This window comes from Cygnus olor, chromosome 4, assembly GCF_009769625.2.
Source record: "Cygnus olor isolate bCygOlo1 chromosome 4, bCygOlo1.pri.v2, whole genome shotgun sequence".
NCBI classification, from domain to species: Eukaryota; Metazoa; Chordata; class Aves; order Anseriformes; family Anatidae; genus Cygnus; species Cygnus olor.
This window is the reverse complement of record NC_049172.1, coordinates 30665384-30681983: the sequence shown is the minus strand read 5'-3', so window position 1 is coordinate 30681983 and position 16600 is coordinate 30665384. Positions and strand designations below refer to the sequence as shown.

The following is a 16600-nucleotide window of genomic DNA, read 5'->3' as shown; positions in this document are numbered from 1 at the left end:
TAAGTTCAGAAAGTATTTAGGCATTGCTGTGGGTGGAAAACAATTGTTCATGAGTGTGTGGGGAGGTAATGCGTTGTTTTTGTCTCAGCAAGAGCATTGTGATTTGGGATAGAACAAGGACTTGGAGTAACTTAAACAGAAAAGCTATCCAGAAAATTAACAGCCTTTTTTCAGAAGCCTTTGTTCAACAAGGAGCAGCTATACCCTTAATAAACACTCAAGATAAATATTGCAGCTTTATGTAAGGATTTGCATTTAAAATGGAAGAGGTCTAACCATCTTGTACTCTCACCCTGGAATACCTGCCGTGTCCTTTTGTAAAGGGGTATTATTCATCTTTTTTCATCATTTGTATTCTCTCACCTGAGGTGAAATTCTGACCTAATTAAAGTTAATAGGAAATAACTGTTGAAACTGGCAGACCCAGAATTTCCCTCATGCTGTTCAGATGCTTTTAATCAGAGTATATAGGAATATAGGAATATAGGAATAATTATGGTAAGAGATGACTGTGGAGCAAAGGTAGATAAGCAAAATCGTGAACAGAGAATAGAAATGAATAATAACAGGTAGAAAGGTGTGGTGTTTTTTGTTTGTTGTTTGTTGTTTTTTAAATAATAATGTGATAACTTTAAAAGAGAAAATACTGGTTAGCATTCAAATCTGAGAAATTAAAAAAAAAATTCAACTCATTTCTGCCCTTATCAATGAATCATATTCAGGGATTAGTGCACTAAATAGCTGGGCAAAATTAGACTCAGTGACATAGTGATTTATATCTATCAGCTGGCCAGGTGTAGCAGGGATTGCAATGAGGCTGACTAGATGTTTTCTCTAGAAGGGGCTGTCTCTTGTTCAAGGTGACAATATGCAAACCAAAGAATGCATAGGTGATATCGCAGAATTAATCAGAGTGGTTTTGTTCCTTACTCTGCCCTGCTTTTAAAACCTAGGCACTAGTATAACCTGAATTGTCAAAGAACAGGATGACCTAGAAGAAACAGCTCTTTTACAGGCTGCAGTGATCAGCAGCATTCATCAATTGGCTTGAATTGTCTCAAGTGATTAAAAAAAAAAAAAAAAAAAAGAGGAATCAGCATGTTATTTACATCTATGAGGTTATTCTTTCTGCAGCATGACTGCAAGCGTCATCCAGAAAGACCAGCTTTTGCTGAGTCCAAAAATGCAGGAATCATAATAATGCCTGAAAGTCAGGGGGTTTAAAGCAAATCAGAAACTTCTTTTCTGCTATGAAGATATTTGCTTCTAGTTCTTGCTTTATCTTTCCCTGAATAGAAAAATGTTTATGGTATTTTGCAAAAAGTTCAAGGAGGCTTGATCTCAGAGTCAATTTATTTTTAATGACAAAAAGTTATCTGTTTCTGTGATAGTATGTGTGGTCATGACTCATTTTATAAATTGCAGCTGCCATAGATGTTTATACCACTATTCTTTATTGTATAAATTGAATTTAAGAATAACTTCGTGACTTTTATTTCTAAATTTTCTAGGAATAAGAAATACATCTCTGAATTTATTTTCAGTGGAAGTTTTATATTACTAATCAATAATACTAACAAATTATCTCCCTAACAGAGTATTATTGTTTTCTTCTGTTACGTGATTAGACAACTTCATTATTTCTCAAATATGTGATAGAATTTTTAATAAATTCTTGGGAAAAAAAATTTCCCACCTAACTGTTTTTCTTTTTCCATCCTAGTCTGCTCCCAGTTTTCAAGAGGAGTCTTTGCTATTTTTGGATTCTATGACAAGAAGTCTGTAAATACCATAACATCATTCTGTGGGACTCTTCATGTCTCCTTCATAACTCCGAGCTTTCCAACAGATGGAACACATCCATTTGTCATTCAGATGAGACCTGACCTCAAAGGAGCTCTTCTTAGCTTGATCGAATACTATCAGTGGACCAAGTTTGCATATTTGTATGACAGCGACAGAGGTGAGATATGATACTTTTTTTTTTCTGTATTCTGTTTGCTAGATATATCTCACTGAAATGCTGAATCAGTCTTAGAGAAGGAGGACGGGAATACTTACATGCAGAAAATGCAAACTTAGGTTTAGAAATGAGTTTTTAGTAAAGAATACAAAATTGTTTAAATGAGAATGAAATTATTACAGTTTTCATTAATAGAATGACATGCATGTGCTGATGAGTAATGAGAGATTACTCATACGTAAAACAGTTCCTATGATTTTTTTCTTTTTAAAGAATCATCTTTTTAAAGATTTAAAAATCAAAAGCTAATAAAAATGCTAAGATGTTTTTTTGCATGTAACATGTTGCTCGTCATCTACACTTAACTCTTGAGTTGCATGCCAAGTATTTAAAACTACAGAATCAAACATGAACATCAGTAAGCCTGTGAGACCATTCTTTTTACCAAACAGCTAGTCTTCACACTGCCACTACAGCTGACTGCCTGAACTCCCTGTTGCAAACTTGGGGCTCCAGAAGGTAACTGTCCAGGTACTAGATGCCTAATTACCACCTCTGAGTTGTGTTGTACTTCAGCTGTATTTCAACAGAGTTGGGGAACACCAAGGGCAGTCTACTAGCACAGATTCACTCCAAACAACATGCAAAATCAATAGTTGGACACAAAGCAAACAGGAATCTTGGATGCAGTCCCTGCTCCTTTGGAGACTACCTTTGACAGATACACAAATTCCTCTCCACTGTTGAGTTTAGTTGTTGGTAGTTTTTGTTCTGTTTTCTTATTTCTTTTTTGTTGTTGTTGATAAACACAAATCCTTTGCTTGTAGGCAACTTACTCCAGGATATAGCTTCCACAAGTCTTATGCCCTTATGGATGTTGTAATAATAGCATAACAGTTTATGAACTGGTAAAAATTACTTGTAAATTGTGGTATATTAGTTTTCTGAGAAGAAACATTATAAAGAAGTATTTTGTTATGACTACCCTTTCTGGAATTCCATTATTGTAATTCTGTTTTTTGAGTTCTCCTTACCTAGTAGCCCATGGCTAACTTTTTTTCTTCAACTCTTCCCTTTAAAAAGGCTGTTTAGTGGCTCATCTGCATGTTCACTCGTCAGAATTAAACGCACATTAAATAGTAAGATTCCGCTGGATTTGAAGGATGATTAATTTCATATTGTCACACCATATTTTATTAAGTTATGGGGTGACATTAGATTCTCTGCCTTTTGATGACTTTTTATCCATTGTTGTTCGGAAAAGCTGAAGGGACCTCCTCAAAACAGTTCTCTATCACTGTTCTGAGCCCTAAAGTAAGAAAAACTAAAGCAGCCATATAGCCTCCAACAATAATGTCATGTGTGATGATGAATCCTAAGCTCGTTTCTGTGGTAGATCCTTTCCAAATTCACATTAGAATCAGAAACATTCACTGCCTTTTTAGAAAGGGCAGATGTGAAGCTAGTTGCTTAGCCTCTGTCAATCAGCTAGCAGTGTGCAGTACATGACCTGCATGTGATTTATATTTAGTAAATTCTGAAAACCACCTTGTTGCTGCACTGGCTGAATCTGGCCAGGAATAACAGCATGAAATTGTTGCTTGTAGTCACCTTTTGGTTATGCCTTTTTTTTATTTGTATGCTTTAATTGTGGCAAGGCACCCCAGTGATAATGAGCTCCAAAGCATGAAACTCCTACATTTATACTGAGTAAATCATTGCTCCTCAGTGCTCCCACTGCCTACACAAGGCTAACCTGCAGAGTCGAGCAGTGTGTAGGCAGCAACTCTGACAGCAGATCCTGGATATACAGGGTCCACGCTTCCACCACTTTTGCATAAGTGTTTGTGTTGTATGTTTAAGGAATTATGTATAATTTGAGATACTTCCTCCTCCAGGACTGAGATAAAAGATAGACTTCGTGGAAACCACGAAAGCTAATAGGAATTAGTTTAATGACTTATTCCAAAAGAATAATTCATTGCTACTTTTACAGCTCCTTAATGGTTAGAGGCTGACTAGATGAAGTGCAAGACAATTTCCTATCTTTTCCCGTCTATAAGAAGTGAGACCGTTCAGTATATGCATGTCAAAGCTATTACTGGTTTAATATGTCACTTGATGTCATTTAATGTGACTGCATCCTTTATCCTCCTTACTTTCTTTGTGTTGCCAGTACTAAACAGTGCAGTTTGGAAAAAGTAATGACATTATTGGAGGTTTCTATTTGTAACAGAATCACTAATTCACTCGGCCTCTATTCAGTCCTCCCTTTCAGAGCTCATTGAATTAAGTTCCTCTCATCATAACCACAAGAGGTTCAGGAACACAGAGTTCCCAAACAGAAATATTCATGCAGTCAAAAACAGCAACAGTTGTTGTTAGTTTTCTTCTCTGCAGAGTCCCACTTCCTTTACCTCTGTCCAAATAATTCCACATCCACAAAAGTATTGTTGTGAAAGATTTCTTTCATTTTTTTCCATTGTGTTATTGACATCACAGTAAACTATAAACTAAATTGTATGAGGATGAGGGATGAGGATGACAACTCTCTCACCTCTGAAGAACAAGAAAACCAGGGTGCAGAGGATGCTCAAAAAAAAAAGAAAAGTCCCAAGGAAAAATGGAAGATCAGAGGAACCCTTTGCCATAGATAGTATTAACATTAATAGCCCTTATAAATTCATGCTTGAGATTTTTTTGGCTTAGAGGAGACATACAAAGACAGATTGGAGGACCTGAAATCTACTCAATAAGATCTGAAACAGTGATTCATGTTATATGAATCAAGTGATTCAAGTGTCTTTGCCTGATCCATTTCAGTTTGTTGATGTTTAATTTTTCTTTTTTATTTTGTGTGTGTGGAATAAACAAATTTGTTAAACACAGGAACAAAATGCAAACTAAAGCAATAATATGCGCTGCAAAATTTATCAGATCCTTGATAGGGTCCTCACTGCTAATAGTAGAAAAGGTGATATTTCATTGAATATGCAAATGAAGATAAGCAAACATTACATTTTACAATGAAGGATGATGAAATTTAGCTTATCAGAAGTGAAAAGAGACTACAAAACATCCCTTATTAAACAAAGCCCTCACAACTTAGCACACTACATAGCTATACATCCATATATGATAGAGGAACCTGCAACAGCATTTGTTTCTGAAAGTTAGTTTATAGTTTCCCTTTGTCTTTTTTATTCCTACTAGTTATGCGTTGACATTTTCATTGCTAATGCATCAAAAATATTTTTTTCTGAGAAGAACTATGCTCTTCCCTCCCAAAATAACATTTCCCTTTTATAATACTTATTCTTGATGTTAGGAAGCAATGTTATTCAGCTGCTTAACAAGTTGCAGGTGACTTTCTAGGATCATAGAGTTGCACAATAGTAAAGATGTTGTCACTTACTCTGGAAAATGCCTTGACATTTCCTTCTGAAGTTGGAGTAAAAATCTTATGCAAGAATTCAGGAAGTAAAACCATAAATCTAAGACCAGAATTGACAGTGGGTTTTATATTGTCAGGGAAAAAAATAAACAATCTGGCATAGTAGAAATTGCTTCCTTGTCTTGCATGAACTTCTGAAAGAGTTAACAAAGGTGAAAGTAGAAAATTATTATTAAGAATGTTTTTTTGAGGTATGGAATTACTGTAGTATTTTATAATGTTCTAATGTACACTCTACATCTTTTATCTTTTCCTTTTACCAGATGTCTACATTTCTCTTTGGCATGATATAAATAGTTTGTATGTGCCTTTGGATGTAGTGATCTATTATTTTAAAATATTTTGTTGCGTGACATGTAAAACTTCATATCATTCCTCTTTAAAGACAATATAAAAAGCCGGAACTATTAGACATAATCCTTGAAGTTATGTTTTTGGAAGCCTGCCATTTTCTTCCTTTGCTGATGACCAACCTTGTATATTGCTATATATTACCATTTTCACTTACGAAGCTGAATTGCTAAACACCGACCAATCTACTATGAGACAAATTGATTCTTAGCACTTTCTTTCTACGTTTATGGTCATAACCACCAGTATTTCTCATGAGAGTTATCCATAAAGCTTCCTTTACATACCAAGTCAGAAATTTGTCTCAAAGAAATGACTCCTGGTGTTCTGTGGTTTCAAGGGAGATGAATGATCAAAAATGTCAGTTGGATCATGAGAAATAGTCTGACAGTTTTGGTGACTTTTTTGTAATACTATCTGCTATCCTTAAAATTATTGTCTCTAGAGATCTGTAGAATTCTTTGGGAGGGATTTAAACATAACGAGTTGAAGTTGCTGTACTGTTGGACACAGGTATTTGTTAAAGAGGAGGAATTAATTTTTAGCAGTAATTATCATGTTTTTATACTCGGTGATTTAATCTTTGAACAGGAAAACCAGTCATGTAAAATTGTCACTGATTTTACAATATTTTGCAGACAGTTGCAGCTGTGCAGAGATTATAGCTTCCTGGCAGGAATATGTCACAAAGATAAAATGACAGCAAACTTCTATAGACTGCTTGTAGGCATTAGCACTGGGCCTGCTTATCTGTATGGAAAAATACATATATCGAAATACTTTCTTTCACAGTCAGGGACTGTGGCAACAGAAATAATAACTTCATGACATGAGGCCATAGGCCTCAGTGAGAACAGGGTTTAAAATAGGTTACTGCACAAGTACAGAACAGTTAAATAGCATTCTGTAATAAACAACTAATCCACTTGCTATAATTGGATCATTTTTTCTCTTAGAAGACCTCTTTCCCAGTCTATAGAATTCCAGCAATGGATTAGTGAACTGGCAAAATCCCCTTTTGAAAAATGTTGAAGCAAAAACAAAAGATTGTTCTTACAAGGCTCTATCCTTATCCCTTCCAATGGTTTAAGTAAAGTTTCACTCAGTAAGAACAATTTGGGCACACACATAGCTTAATTTCTGAGGAGTCCTAACAATGTATGATAGGTGAAATGAATAACAGTGAAATCTTAAATACGTAATCTCATAAATCACGTTCTTAGAAGCTTGTTATTCCTGAACCTTTATCAGTCATACTGTTTGTTTTTCTCCTATGCATCGCTAGGCTTATCAACATTGCAAGCTGTGCTGGATTCTGCAGCTGAAAAGAAATGGCAAGTGACTGCTATCAACGTAGGAAATATTAACAATGACAGAAAAGATGAAACTTACCGTTCACTATTTCAAGATCTAGAGGTAAAAAAGGAAAGGCGAGTGATTTTGGACTGTGAGCGTGATAAAGTCAACGACATTGTTGATCAGGTTTGCTATTCTCATTTTTTTCAGCAATGATAATTAGATATATTCTATAAGTAAGACCAATGTAAGCATCATATCAGTTGATCCTATTTTTTGGTAGTTATGCATCATTTGGGAAGTGACAGATTTGTATTGAGGACTACATACACATTGGACAGAAAGAGAACATACAAATCCTATAATCTCTCACTCTACTCAAAGGCAGGATAATTCTATCTGGATCATCCCATATGGTTTACTATCCTGATTATTTGAAAAATAAGAATAATAAAATCTCTTTAAGGCTATTTTACAATCTGTCTAGGTAGTATACGTATATGTAGTTTATATGCTATTATATATGATGCATTACAAATATAGCTATATTATGGCTAAGGCTTAGTATGCCTTACACTAGACAATGATTTCTACTTCTAATGCTTTTTTCCAAAAACCTTATACATCTTAGAAGGCTGTTTCAACAGCTTCTCTTTTTTCATGTAATTTTCTTCATAGTTCATGTTCCTAAGCTGCTTGTCATTGTACCGTCCTTGGGTCTGTCTTCAGTTTGTCTCTATCTTAAAATGTCTTAACCAAAATTGGATGCTGTCTTCCATAGCTAAGACCTAAGAACATTAAACAGAACAGAAAAATGTCTTCTCTGTATCCCCACATATGTTGTTTGTCAGAATTGTGTTGGTTTTTTTTTTTTTTTTTTATCGGTTTGTTTGTATATTTTTCTTTTTACAAGAGCATCACAGCATTTGGATTCAAAATTTTGCGTTACCTCCAAATCTGCCTCTACAGTCGTAGCGGCTAGGTGGGTCTTTTTCCATGTTGTCTCTTTATCTTACTTCCTCTTTGTATTCATACAGAGCACATTGGAATATTATAAGTATAGTTCCATGTTTGTTTAAGCTTGACCTTTTTACACCATCTGTAGGGATATATTAGCTAAATGTAGATGTATTTAGGTGAATATTAGTTTGAAGCTTTTTTGGAGGGTTTGTTGTTTTGGTCTTTGCTATGAAGGTCATTGTAATTGAGGCTCAGGCAATGAGCATTGTATATCAGCATGCAAATGGAGTTCACTGTATTTTTCTCTGTTACAGTTTGTGGATGTGAATTCAAAACGATTCTCTAATTTTCAGGATCAGTTTAAATTTGATCCTGTTCTTCACAGCATTTGCAACTTCCCTCTGTTACCATCTGCAGTTTTTTTTAAACAATCATATTTTCAGACTTCTCATTAATAAATATCCTGATTTAAAAAATACTGATTAATTCCATGTAATTAGTAAGTATACTGAACAGAGCAGTGTTTGACAGAAATACTGCTTATAGCTTTTCAAACAGTTGTTCGCTTACCTTATGGTGACTTATGTACAAATTCCCTTAAGAGCTTGTAATGATGTCACACAGGATGAAAGCCTTATTAAACTCAAGATGTGTTGTACCTGCTGCTTCCTCATTATCCATTAGGATGGCTATCATATCACAGAAAGGAAAAAAAATTGGCTTGACATATTTTGATTTTGACAAGACTGTACTGGCTGTTTATCATCTTATTATCCTCTAGATTCTTTCAAAATTAAATATATAATATTCATTATAATCTCTTTCCTGATATGAAGGCTTGGCTGACTAATTTTTTTTCAGTTTCTTCTTTTGCCTCTCTTTGAGGAAAAGAATGCTCTGGTTTAGTTACCATTCATTTTTACTCTCCTTGTTTGTTTAGCAATAGACCTGTGATTTTCTTTGGCTGCTGCTCCTTTTGATTTCATCTCTAGGATATTTTTCTCGCTCTTATAGATGCTCACATTGATAGATGTGAATCTTTTTTTTTCTTTTTTTTTTTTTTTTCTGATACTTAGATTTTCTGAGTTTATCCCAAACAGGCCTGTGCCGCTTCTAAAGCATGTGGATGGATAAACTCTTGTTTCTGCTTGTCTGCTTTCTAAGTCACGTAAGAGTGTTAGATACTTGTGGATCAGCCACACTGGTCATTTAACATAATTCCAGTTATTTGTTCTCATGAAAATAATTTTCTGCTTTGTTCTAGAATACAGTCTCTTGAACTAATAAGTGTCAACTCTCTCATGCATTTAGCATTGAGATTCTCTTTGCAAGATAACCTATCAGCTTCTGGAGTTTTGGTCTGGTCTTATAGAGTACTTTATTCTTACACTGCTGATCTTGTGACTTCCCTTCCTTACGTAATACGGTGAATCTGTTTTAATTTTCCTCAAGTAGTCTAAAATAAAATCTAAAATAACTCTTTCTCCATTAACTTTCTCCATCTCTCCATCACCTAAAGTGAAGCATTATTCCAAATAAAGATTTTTGTCAGTATCTGAGTTTTTGTCCTCTGAGTATCTTTGTGTGTCCTTCTGATTTTCTTCTCTAACTGCAAAAGAGGTTTTTCAGGTCCTACTTTGCTACAAGATTTATTCTGAACTGGAGCTTTAGTATCAGTATCCCTCTTCTTTTTCTCTGTATTGTTACTGAGACGTGTAGCAGGCTTTCAGTTGACTGGACTTTCCTTGACTATTGGAGTATGATATGAATTCTTGATATATCGAACAGTAAATTCTTTGCTTTCTTCCATGCTTTCCATTCTTGAACAAGCATGTTATAGTGTTTTGGTTTACCCCACTAACTTTCTAAGCTGTAGTGGCAACTTCAAGCTCTCCCCATAATGCTCTGTAGTTCTTGGATCATTGTATTGACACAAAATGTTTTTTTCAAAGTTGCTTCATCGTTTTTGTTTTTCTCCAGTGTTATAATTTCTCCTCCAGATTTCAGCCACTTAATGGAAGTTTATATTGAAAAATACTTTCAGTTCACCAACTCCCTCAGAATAGTTTATATTCCTGTTCTCTGAGTTGTTCTTGTTCTTCAAAAGATGGAAGAAACCTCTAGAGTCCTTTTAACTCCCGTATCCTTTCTCTGGAGAAGTGTTTTTGCTTCAAAATGCAAACTTCCCCATGAAGACATAGTCTTAATTTGGATTATATGGGGGAAGAATCCATGCTACTTGCCTGCTAGTGGAGACTGCTGGGGAACTACCAGCTGGCTTTGAGAGAGATTATAGGGAAGCCTTAGGGCAACAAAAACCAATTTGAACTTCAAAAGCCTTCTTCATAATGCAGATACTTTCATTAATGTCAGTGGACTTTTAAATGTGATTTGTTTTTTTTTTTTTTTTAGCTCCAGGAGTGTTATAATTCTGCTACAAAGAGAGCAGAATCTAAGCAGCTAAGCAGCAATGTCTGAGATACAGTGCTTCTAGTACCTCTACTGTGTGATACCTGCTCCCTCCTGTCCAGATTGTGCCTTTAATATACAGCATAGTAATTAGCATTCAGCTCCTCTTCTTACAGGTTTTGGGACTTGGACTTCAACGTGACTAATTTCTGCCAGCAAAGAGTGTATTCAGTAGTGCTTTAGGTAAAATAAAAATGTAAAGCACTGAACAAACTTTGTATTGCATCTGATAAAGCTCATAACTAACTTCTACATCATACGACATTTATTAGCTTTTAAGTCTCAGTCCATGTATCAGCTGAACATTCTCCATTATGGGGATATTTCTTCTTTTTTACAGGTTATCACAATCGGTAAGCATGTTAAAGGATACCATTATATCATTGCAAATCTGGTAAGCAAATTTTTTTAATGTTTTACAATAACCGTAATACTCATTTTACTGCTTCTGGAAGAACATCATCTAGTATTTTGTTTTAAATGGGTTTTAGAAAATAAAGAAAAGCTAAATGTCGTTATCCTTGCTGAATTAATGCATGTGTTCAGATGGTGTTTTATTGACTCAGTCTTTTCAGTGCTTAAATGCTTCCTATTATATTCCCATCAATGGGAGTGAAGACTGCTCAGTACCTCCAGTAGAGGTTCATCCATTTTCCTGCTTACTTTAGAAAAGTCAGGGTAGGTAGGAAAATTGGAAAAAACAACTTTCCAGATTGTAGGCTGATCCATTCATTCAGATAACTGATGTTTCTTCTTTCACCTCTGAAGTATTTAAAAATTACAGCACTCAGTTTTGATACTGCTGGACTAGTAAGTCTCAGCTTCACATATCCTCATTTCTCACATTGGCTTGGCAATCAGTTTGATTTAATATTTCTCTGAACACGGGTAATTGGACGGTATAGCTAATACTGTTCCTAAGGGGGAAGGTTCAGGAAACTCACTAAATTGTCAAGGTTATTTTTTGAAATTGTCCAAAGATGAACAGCCATTTTACTCACATTAAAGTCAACAATACTTATTTACTGCAGCCAGGGAATCTAATCCATTTTTTTTTGCCAACAGATAAAGCAAATTTGGTAGGCTTGAATGTCAGTTATTCTGCTCTAAAAAAGAGCTTTGAGGGTTGTATGGTGGGAGTGCCTTTAAATCATTTTTTTCATCTCTTTATTCTTGGACTATGATAGGGTTTGACTGATAAAAATTTCAGCAGGGCCCTTGGAGTGCACTTATTTACAGTCTGTCTTCCATAGTCCTTTGAGAAGGGGCTGAGGAAAAAAGAATGACCACAGTGTGCCTATCATGCTTCACATATAATCCCCGTCTCCTACCAACCTTTGAACAAAACACTTCTCCATTTCAGATAAGGCTGGAATCATAGATGTTGCTAGACAGCAGCAAGGAAGCTTTATACTCTGAAGGCCTCTTTAAAAGCAGAACAACGGGGATTCATTTGTATATTTATTAACTAATTCTTAGGTCAGAAAAGCTAAGGTAGTGTATGTTCACTAAACGAGCATAAAAGTCTTACAGAATTTGAAAAATTCCATTAGATATTTTGTTGCATATGTTGTACAACTATTTTAGGCCTTAAAGGAAATAAATATTTTAGAAAAATTGCCTAGTGTATTTCATTATGTTGACTGGTTGTTATTGTAGTCATTGCTTTGTTTGTAACTTTAAGTCCATAAGATCTTAAACTTGCTGAATCATGTATTTTAAAGCCTAATGTTATATTTGCTTACTACAGGTTTGTGCAGTTTAAATGCAAATATTGCAGATCTTTTGTATAATATCATGTAAATATATATATATGGTAATGATTTTTAAAATGTTTATTTTCTGTCAGAAGTACCTAGTACTTGATCATATTCTGTCTTTCTTGCTGAATCTTTTTTTCTTCCTTCCTGTGAGGTTGTTCTCCTCCATTCTGATCAGTCAGTCAAGAAATTGATCTATATTAAGAATAAATCATTCTGATAAATGGAGAAGGGTCAAATGAATGCTCGTGTGCAAACTTTAAGCTCACAATAATAAGTTTAATGACCCTTTAGAAATGTCTATATTACCATGCATCAACATATCATTGATGAGCATTGCTAAGATGAAGTATACCTAGTATAGCAGTTGTAGCAATGTCTGATAATGTGGTCTGAGGTTACTACTTTTGTGTTCACTCAGAAGGTTCATTTAAACTGAAGTGTCTAAAATCAGTACTTCATGTAAATTCATTTGTATGGTTATTTGGGACACATTAAAACATGAAACATGAAAAATCAAAATGTATGTACTGCTGGTGAACGGCAACAAAGGCGAGCACGCATCAGAAATAATCTATTCAGAATGCAGGTTCAAATCATTCAGTGCTGACCTAAAAATCCACTCCTAATCTACTCCTAATCTTATTGGTTTCATTAGGAATGAACAACATTTGTCTTCTCACTTTGGCAAAGCTCTTTAATTTGATGTGCATTTGTGTTTCATGCTTTTATTCTTGGCAGAGTCTTTCCAGCCCACAAATATGTAATTTAGATATAGATATATTTGTAGATATATGGAAATAACTTGGAATGAATCAAGACAATTGAAGATTCAGAATGGTGCTGATCTGAATGGAAAGGCTGAGAAAGTGTTCAGTAACACCACACAACTGAAGTGATGAGTTTATCTGATATTTGTCAACATTGGTAGACGGAATTAGGTATCCCTCATTTAATTTGCAAAAAAATGAACTGTTTTAGTCTAACCTGCTTTCATTTTATTAAAAAAAAAAAAAAGTTCAAGAAAAATAGCTGAGATTAAAGAACTGTTTCCTTCTTCCAAAATTTATGAAAAGATTGTGCGATCAAGAACTAGGGAGGGGGAGACAGGGGAGACGGTAAGTCTTGCCAAATGCTTCAGTGTTCCTGCTGAAAAAATAAAACTACTGTGCCCTTAACTGGTACAAGACTAAACCATGGCTAAAGCTTACTCTATCTGTTACTGCCTTTCTAATCTATGCAGTCAGATTGAAATTAAGTGGTTTTTTTAGGAAAGTAATTGTGGCAAAGATAGATCCATTCAGCACTTGTTCTGTGAAGGTGTATATCTAGTGAGCAGCAAGAAGCATTGTTGGCTGATTTAATCCTGGCAGCCCAGGATTATAAACCTGGATCCTGTTTGAAGAAAATATTTGACTTACGCTTTTGCGGTAGAAGTCATATGGTAACTCTTCATATGTGTATGCTATTGAGAGACCTGCCAGAACTGTTGGAGTAACAGACATGTTTTCTGTGCTCAGGGATTTACTGATGGAGATTTATCCAAAATTCAGTTTGGAGGAGCTAATGTCTCAGGATTTCAGATAGTTGACTATGATGATCCTTTGGTGTCAAAATTTATACAACGTTGGTCAACACTAGAGGAAAAAGAATATCCCGGTGCACACACTAGTACAATTAAGGTATGTCTTGCATTTGTTTTAACGATGATAGATGTTCTGGAAGTAAGGGGATTGGAACAGAAAGAAGAGAGATGGAGAAAACCCTACAAAATCAGCTGTGCCAACACGATTTTATATTTCTCGTGGGTACTTCTAACATTTTCTATCATAGTGCTGGTTCAACAAAGATACTGAACTGTCAAAAAATATTGAAGACAACTTGAATTTTTCTTTTATCACTGTAAATATCTGCCTGACAGCTTGTTAGAAAATTGTTTTGATGTGATGATATATTAAGTAGCTACTGACTTTGTTTTTTCTCTTGTTTTGAAATGTTTTAGAAGCACATACATACAGTCATATGTGTGCTTTCAGGGAGCACAGATCTAGTACTTTCTGGTAAACATTATCTCCCAACAAAATGGTAAGACAGTTCCTTTGAGACAGATGCCTAAATCCTACAAAGACTTTTAAAATTAAAAACTTAAAATTAGAAAGTACGTCTGTGGTACAGAAATATTGTCTAATTTCACTCAGGTGATACAAGATGTGGCATTGGGCAAGAATGTAAACTTCCCTATCTCAGCTTTCCTTCCGGATAAAACCGGGATAATGGTATCTTATTTTATGTAGCAGTTATGCAGATCAATTATTGCTTGCAATATGTTAAAAAGAATAATGCAATTTCAATACTAAATAATTTTTCTTTTAAGTACCACAATCAGAAATTCTACTAAAATGAGCAAAGAGTTTAAATAACTCTGAATAGTATTACAAAAAAGGTAAATGGCAAGTGATACATGAATAACTTTTCTATGCTCTAGTTTGAATATGAAGTATATTATTGGTTTGTAATGAGATAGATAAGAAGCTTCAGCAAGAAATGGAAGGACCATTCTGCAAATTCCTGGAACATAAATCCTTTAAAGTACCAACCTTAATGTAGATTTAAAAAAAAAAAAAAAAGTCCAGGTTTTCTTTTTTATGAGGCCAAATTTTCAAGGACTTAGTTAAAGCTATGATTTTTCTGTAGTTATTTTTTATTTAAAAATGTTTGACAGAACAAGTGAATTTCTTATTTGAAGTTTGATAAAAGCCAAAGCCTGTGTCATACAAGCTACATAAGGACTATTTACATTCTGATTCTCAAGTTTGCTAATATTGCGGAATCTTATGTCTGGAAATAATCACTGTAAATGGCATAAGTAAAGACAAAAAGTATAACTGAAAACAGAATGAAGTTTTCCTAGTTGATGGAAAAGAAATTAGTGGGACACGTAATTTGGTAGGGGGGAAACTGTATGTGTGTTAGATAAAATAGTTGTAATGGTTTGTTTATAACATTAAAATATGTAACTTTATCACAATTTCTTTCTTCCATATTAGGTCCTTTCAAAATATATTAGAAATTGAAAGTGGTGAAGGAGAGTATTTGGAATATCTTACGTTTTGGGGTTTATTTTGTTATGGGTAGGAAAACTGAGTGAATAACATTTTGATTAGTTAGGTGATTTAAAACCAATTGAAAATTCAATTTAAAAGCCCGATCTGATTTTGTCTTCCTTTATATAGTGTCTGCACAAGGAATATACAGGATCACACTAATATTCAGAGAAGTTTTATACTGAATTATCTGATAATTTACAACTGCTAGAGGTACTGACTGGGGGGGAAGTGGATGTATATCACTATATTTGGAGAATTCGATTGTATTGGTTACTGTATTCCTTAGCATAGCGTACTATCTTTTGCTATTATTCATGTTACTTCTCAGTTTTTGTGTCATGTGCAGCAGAGATATGTCACGTTTCATTCCCATCCTTGAGGGAGCTAGAGGCAGAGGAGGATCATGGATACCATAGAAATAGGGCAAAAAAGGCCCTTGAGTAGTCATCCAGTCCGTCCCCCTTGCCTGAGGACAGAATACCTGTGCCATTCCTGATGGGTAGTGATTTCACAGCTTTCCCAGGCAGTCAGTTTTACTGCTTAAACAGCCCTTTCGCTCTACCCTAAATCAGCCTTTGTCTCCTAATTCCTTTACTGCTTTGTCTGCTTCAGTGGATATGAGGAAGTTCTCTTTAGCTGTCCTTCTATATTTGAAGATGGCTGCCACATTTGTTCTTGCTTTCCTTCTGGCTAAACTAAACTTTGAATTTTCTACCCTCAGATCCTATTGGTCATTTTGCTCTGGAATCTTTCTAGTTGGTACCCGTCTTCTCTGAAATGCCAGACTGGGTTCAGCACCTCATCTGAGTGCTGTGCTGTACAAATGGAAATACTGGCTTTGTGTAGCTCAGATACAGTACTCCTTTCAGTACTTCTTTCTGTGGTACTCCTTTTTTTTCTTTTTTTTTTACCATCATGACACTGTTGAACTACATTTATCATGAGATTCACACTAATATCCAGATCCTTTTTTGCATTGCTTTTCTGTACTGCTGCTGATTTAGACAGTCTCAGACCATATCTGTGCACTTGATCATTCCTGTAAAATAAAGGATGTTATGCCTCTTTGCATTGAATTGCATTCCCTGCCTGTCCTCCTTGAAGAAGCCATTCTTTTGCATATTAACATACTAGTCATTTGAATTATCCTACGCTTTTTGGAGTAGTGTATAAAAGTCTAAGTTACTGAGGTACATTAACTCACTGGTCTCTCATTTGTCTCTTCCATTATCTTACTGAA

At 34.9% G+C, this 16600-nt stretch overlaps 1 protein-coding gene across 5 annotated transcripts in view; it reads left to right on the top strand.

The window, feature by feature from the left end:
* The window catches only part of GRIA2 (glutamate ionotropic receptor AMPA type subunit 2), a 92769-nt gene that overhangs the window by 37876 nt on the left and 38293 nt on the right, over window positions 1–16600 (top strand). For all 5 annotated transcript variants that reach the window (XR_005819415.1, XR_005819416.1, XM_040555584.1 and 2 more), the window contains exons 3-6: window positions 1724–1963; window positions 7054–7250; window positions 10834–10887; window positions 13774–13935. Coding sequence is in view for 3 of the 5 variants with exons in the window: in XM_040555584.1 (XP_040411518.1) it covers window positions 1724–1963; window positions 7054–7250; window positions 10834–10887; window positions 13774–13935 (653 nt within the window). In the remaining 2 variants the exon portion in view is untranslated. The remainder of the gene's footprint in view (window positions 1–1723; window positions 1964–7053; window positions 7251–10833; window positions 10888–13773; window positions 13936–16600) is intronic.